Below are 7,036 nucleotides of genomic sequence, written 5' to 3'. Positions count from 1 at the left end.
TTCTTCGCGAGGTATCTTGCTGTATTTGCTGGATCCAATAACGGTCTTTCGTAGTTTTGGGATTTCTGATGGTTTACTGTCCGATTCCATATTCGCTTCTATATCTTGATTGAAATGTAAGACATTTTTGATTCCACAAACGCACATTAGAGTCTCGATTATGTATGGTTTTTTGTAAGCAATTATTTAATTATCTGTACACTTTTGTAAGCTTTTCATGCAATTTTAATAAACCGTAAAATTCAATCTGACATGCACTTGTTTTTTCCCACTTGTTTCCATTCTGAATCAAATGAGACCAAATTTGAAAAAAGTATGTGTGTGAACAGATTTTTTGCCGTAATCGACGTTTTCACAAAAAAGATGGACCGATTTCAAAAATTTAAAAGCCATTCGATGTATCTCGATGAGGACTATTGTTTGTTAGTTTTGTGCGACGATCGGCCAAGCCGTTTCTTTGTAAATCGCAGAAAAGTGAAAAAATTTTCGTCTACGTTTTAGCCCGCAATTCTGGATCGATTATGTAAATTCAAAAACCGTTCGAAAGATATTGGTTGGGAATCGTGCTGATTAGTTTTTGGTGAAGATCGGACGGGCCGTTTTCTTGTCATAAGGTATTAAAATTTTTTTTGTCGGCGATTTTTATTTTTTGACTATAGATACCATAGTCTTCTAGATCATACTAAAATATTACGGCCATACGACAACTCGTTTAGCTTTAAAAATTTGTCATAGTTTGCAAAAATTAGTATGGCCTTTTTGGCATTTGTCAAAATTAGAACTTTCACCGATTGCAGATATTTAAAGATTTCTCAGTTTTGTGCGACGATCGGCCGAGCCGTTTCTTTGTAATTTGGAAAAAAAGTGTTAAACTTTTCGTCCACATTTAAGCTCATACTACTGAATCGATTTTAAAAAATCAAAAACTGTTCGAAAGATATTAGTTGGGAATGATACAGATTAGTTTTAGGTGAAATTCTATCGAGCCGTTTTCTTATAGCTAACTGTTGAAAAAAAATTTAAGCCGATTTTTATGAAACTTTTTTTGGCGATATATATCATGGTCTTACAGAACTTACTGAAAAATTACGGCCTTACGACAAGTAGTTTAATTTTAAAACTTCATCAAAGTTTGAGAAAATTAGTAGTAGTTGTTTTGACATTTGTTAAAATTAAAATTAGACAATTTACTTAGTATAACGATAGAGTATATGGTCTTAATGAACATACTAAACAATTAAAATTCTACAAAAAACTGGCTCAATTATAAAAATTATTGATTTTTGAAAATTTGCTCTTAAAAATTGTTCGATTTGCAACAATGTGTAATAAATCCACTTCGAATACTTTTAACTACTTATAAATTAATTTATCTATCATGGATTAAGTCAATTATTTACACAAATCGGGAAATTCATGTAACTTGTCTCAAGGCAAAATACCAATATCAACTAGTTATTTTAATAAATTTAATTGAAAATTCGCTAGCAATTATCATAAATATTTTGGTATTAAAAATGCATTTGTTTCACTGAAGTTACTTTTTAATTTAAATTGCAAGAATTAACCAATCTCTTGATATTCACTTAAAGATTTGTAAAGATATCATTTTTTCATATTATGTAATTTCAATATAAATTTATATTAATTACTTAAATCCTATAACCCAAAACATTTATTCATGATTACACTTTAATAATAAACATATTTTACAAATTACAAATTAGGATGGAACTCTAATACTTGCACGGTTCTCCAATTTTTTGTTCATGTTTTTTCAATTTACACTAAATCCATTTTACTTCTTCATCAAATCTATATTAAAATCTGTTTTACTACCATCGATTAATATTATTTTATCTTCTGCATCATCACTTCATATCGGATTTGTTTCTTAGTACATAATTGGTAAAACCTTATATATCTTTTACATTAATCTTATATTTATACTCAACAATGCACTTTTGCTTTAAAGTTAGAAGGCTTTCTAGCCCTTGGGCATAATCTAGTTATACAGAATAGTCGCTATGGGAATGATTCTATCATTTGTAATGATAATAATCTTTTTTTAGTACATTTATCAAATACTTTTATAACCTAAAATAAATGTAATATGTAATAATCTTAAAAGTGTAATATAAATCTTGCTATCATTATATATAACGATGTTTTTTACTATATATAAGATGTGCATTCTTTATCTATTTAGATTTTTTTTAAAAATTTTGAAATAATTTTTTTTTGCCTTCCCCAAAAACTATTGGTTTTTTAAAACTGTCAACACAAGCAAATTGTTTTTTTGAATAATTCAAATCGGATACTTCGTTTTCTCAAAAACTACAATTTTTTGCACATTTAGCTCCTTATCTTCGAAACGGCTGGACCTGTCTTTGCCAAAAACTAATCACCACTTCTCTCCATTATTACGAATCGAATGTTTTCTAAATTATTCAAGAACTTAATTTAAATTTTCTGCACTCTTTTCATGTCTTTGCCATAAGTAGGAATCGAATGTTTCAAATCGGTTGATCCGTGCGACCCAAAACGTGGACGAAAAATTTTATCCGCGCAAAACACACACACACATACATACACACGCACATTCATTTTATCTGTGGTATACCAATATGTTCAGAAACTTCTAAATCGTGAAGATCTGCAAAAATGTTCATTTCAGATTTTTGGACGATTACTATAACTTACAGAATTGGAAGTTAAAATTATTACTAAAAAGTATACATTTGCAAAGAATCATAGTTCTAAAAGTGATTCATACTATAATTATTTAATTCAATTTTATATTTTTTAATCCAGGGTATTTTAGAACATGATATCTAAACATAGAGAATTGAACACGTATAACAAGAATCAAATTCCAGTAATAATATTAGATACAGAATTCTAGAAATTGGTTATTAATTATATATTTGGTTTTAGTAGCGCAGTAGGAAATTTTAAGATAAACTAGTTGTGCCTTGAGAGCAAATTGCTGAAACTTACCGTACCGTAAGGAAATGATCGAAGAATATTAAATGTTTGCAAATAGATTATTATAAATACTGTAACATTGTCTAATATTTATAAAAATTATATGAAGTGAATTACAAAGTTGAAATTATTTATTTAAAGAATATAAGTAAGCTTTAGAATTTTAGCCAGAATTAAAATTAAAACCAATTTTTTTTCGTACTAAAAAGGATTTTTTTAAATAATTTTTTTTTCCGAAAGCAATTGTTTTGTCAACACAAGCAGAAAACAGAATCGTTCAAATCAGATACTCAGTTCTCTCAAAAACTGTCATTTTTTGCTCATTTAGCTCCATATCTTTGAAATGGCTGAACCTGCCTTTGTCTGAAAACTAATCACCACTTTTCCCAATCATTACAAATTCAATGTTTTCTGGATCATTCTCAAAAACTCGATTTATATTTTCTGCACTCTTTGCTCCATATCTCCGTAACGGTTGGACCTGCCTTTGCGAAAAACTAATCAGCACATCTTCCTACCAATAGGAATCGAATGATTTTTGAACCATTCAAATCGGTTGATCTGTGCGCCAGAAAATGTGAACTAAAATACTCATACACATCAAATTTTTCTGTGAAAATGCAGACTGTATAATCAACTTCTGCTATATATTCAATATCCATTATTATCCACCATTGTTTGATATTTTGTCCACTGCAGGGCATAAATTTTATCACAACAATGATGAATTTTAATTCTTAATGAAAAACTTTATTCAAAGTCTTTTACCAATTAAACTTAATTAACAAAGCAATTTATATTATATGTGACAATTCACAACAACGCATTAATTTTTTGCATCACAGAAAATCAATCATGCGAGAGAATGTCTCGTCTCGTCTGCGTTGTTCGCGAATGCAAATGATTCGCGAAAAAGGAACAAATATAAAAATTCGCTCACCTTCGAATCCAGGAACAGATGTCAAGTGCTCTAGTTAGTAAAAAAAAGTTATTTCCACAAAAAGTGCATAATAAAAAGCATATGATTTTGAATCACTTTCTCCTCATGTTACTGTCACTACAGATAGCTCTATATTCTCGGGTGCATGTGCTATTGGAGTGCCTTTCTTTGCGGTATATAAGACTACATGCACAGTTTACAAATTAACAGTGAACATTAGGTCTTTTGACTAGAAACATCTATTTTAGTGTTGTGTGTCTTTGGCATTTTTAATTTGTACAAAATGGTAGCACAAGTAAGTACACATTTTGGATAAATCGTCTGCTACAAATTCGGGAAGCAAACGTGTTGGAAATAGAAAATATTTTGTGATTGTCTAGTGCTTACATAACTTATTTTTAGTGCGTTTTGAATTGATGATTAACCCTCAGTCAGACGCAGCTGATTTGACAGATACTGGGCAAACATTTTTGCATGTTTCCTCATAATTTGATGTCATCGAGACCTCCATATTTCAGTAGCCTCGTTATTTTATGTCTACTATTTATTCGTCCATATTAGATTATCTTTAACTTCGCATATTTTGCGTAGCAATTTTGGTAAAAAAAACGTACTGAGCCAAATTTTATTTGACGTACAAAATGGCAAAAAACACTAAATTTTTACTACCCTAATTGTATATATAAAATTATATATAAAATATAAAATTTTACTGCCATAATTGTATATATAGTCTTTGTATTTAAACGTATAAAGGTTTGTGAGTCTAGCATTTTGAGCGCATGTACGGATTTTTAGATTTTGCTATATTATAAAAAATAATATTGATATAATATATATTTTGTTTTTGTTTACACATAATATACATATTCAGCATTGTAAAAACGCAAATTAAATAAAAATATATAAAACTATAAGCCTCCTATCAATATACTTATAATCTGTATCTGTCAGATACACTGCGCCCAATTCTGTACATATTTGGACTGCGCCCGACGGAGGGTTAAAAGGATTAAAATCACCTGTAATGGACTTAATTTATTTGTAACATTTGCGACAAATTTAATATGAGTTTTTTGATACTTATGCTATGAATTAAATATTTTAATACTTATCTGGCACAACCAAACTTGCAATAATTTACAAAGTTCTCTTCTCAAATTTGTAAACACTCTTGATATCGAATTAAATTTTCTTTTTATTCAACTAGTAAATTATGCGCTTCGATCGAATACTGTTTGATTTAAATATACATCAAATTATATTTCTTCTTCCTTGGTCAAAATCTAGAAAACCTTGTATCTCCTCGCGACGCTAAGCTCCGTGTTGTGCCTGACTTACGCAGCTCCCGGATTTTCCCATGGTGACTTTGGCCACCTCTCCGGCGGATACGGCCACGAGGACTTTGGCGGTGGTTCTTCTGGCGGATTCGAAGGCGGACACGGCTTTGGTGATGGCGGTCACGGTTTCGAAGAAGGCGGACACGAATCAGAAGAATCTCTAGGAGGCGGCGGAGGCGCTGACGGCGGCGAGGAGCACCATGTCCAACACGTTCACACCACTACCCACGAGCACACTAAACATGTTCCAGTGCCAGTATATCAGAAGATCGGAGTCCCAATTCCTCATCCAGTTCCTAAAGCTATCCCACAATACGTCAAGGTTGGAATCCCACAACCGTATGCTGTTCATGTAGCTGTTAAGCAACCTATTGAAGTGCCAACTTACAAAGTAGTAACAAAAGTTATTGAAAAGAAAGTACCTTATACCGTAGAAAAACATGTTCCATATATCGTCGAAAAACCTTACCCCGTCCACGTTGAGAAGAAATATCCAGTCAAGGTCCCACATCCTTATCCAGTATATGTCACTATCTACAAGCACGTCTTGCACCACACAAAGAAAGAGAAGAAGCACTAGATTTTTTATCATAAAATTAATGTCCAAGATCTGATTGTTCATTGTTGATTAAGATTCGTTGTTATATGTACATATTTTCCTTTTAGTTATTATTAAAACGACTGTTGATTTTTATATTGTAAATAAACGTTTTATTCAAAGTAAAAACAAAATTATTCATTGTTCGTATTATTATCGTAGTATTTGTTTTATGTTACTAGATTTTAAATTAAAATTTGGTATTAAAACTATTGAATATTACTACTGCATATGTATACGCCGAATACATAATAGTGCAAAATATTTTATTGCTCATAAAAATAATAAGCTGATACCCACAATATATATATATATATATATATATATATATATATATATATATATATCTTGATAGTTTTTTCGACGTTGAAACATATTTCAAAGTAACTAGCAGCCCATTCGTCGAAATAAAAAAGGTATAAAGTATTAAAAACTTTTATTTATAAGTTTCGACACAAGATGCGTGTCATCATTCAGCAACACAGGACAAAAACACTCAAAAAATTTTATTTTAAAAAAATTAAACTTATGACATTAGAAAAAAACATTTTTTTTGGAAAAATAGATTACAGTCGAGTATTTTGCTCGCTATGGGCGTGTTTCATGCTTCATAATGTTACATTTCAAAACTTTTAGTCAAATTAGTTTTCAAATCTTTAGTTATTCATAATTTTTTCCAAAAAAAATATATGTATATATGTATAATATGGTGGTCCTTAATATAGAAGTTCTCGAATTTCCTTGCTCCCAGGGGCTTGAATGCTTCCAAATTGATAAAATAAATTCTCTGAATATTAATATTAACTTTAAGATAGTGCGTACTCCAGCCAAAGTTTCTATGGAAATAATATGGGTAAAATTTCGTTTGGTTTATAACCTAGCGACAAAAGAATCAAAATTTTGTGAATAACATCGTGTTTGCTTATTTTGATCATAAATGAAAAAAATACAACTAAAATTGGATATATTTTATAAAATAAGTATTCAGGAAGAAGAATCAAGAAACTTTGGTTGGAGGGCGAACTATCTTAAAGTTGATATTCATAGAGAATTTTTTAACAATTTGGAAGCATTTCTGCCCCTGGGAGCAAGGAAATTTGAAACATCCACATTAAGGACCACCCTAATATATGCAAATATATATATATATATATATATATATATATATTA

General features: G+C 30.2%; 1 protein-coding gene across 1 annotated transcript; it reads left to right on the top strand.

Moving 5' to 3' along the window:
• Positions 1-4,211: 4,211 nt before the first annotated feature.
• On the top strand, positions 4,212-5,848 carry LOC113373886 (adult-specific cuticular protein ACP-22-like). Its single transcript, XM_026614153.1, has 2 exons — positions 4,212-4,223; positions 5,219-5,848. The coding sequence occupies exons 1-2, from the start codon at positions 4,212-4,214 to the stop codon at positions 5,846-5,848; spliced, it is 642 nt and encodes a 213-aa protein (XP_026469938.1).
• Positions 5,849-7,036: the final 1,188 nt, after the last annotated feature.

This window comes from Ctenocephalides felis, unplaced genomic scaffold (assembly GCF_003426905.1).
Source record: "Ctenocephalides felis isolate EL2017-DRISC unplaced genomic scaffold, ASM342690v1 CF-g0.4_SCAFFOLD_01604, whole genome shotgun sequence".
NCBI lineage: Eukaryota > Metazoa > Arthropoda > Insecta > Siphonaptera > Pulicidae > Ctenocephalides > Ctenocephalides felis.
The sequence above is the reverse complement of the archived record's forward strand: the minus strand, read 5'-3'. Positions and strand labels throughout refer to the sequence as shown.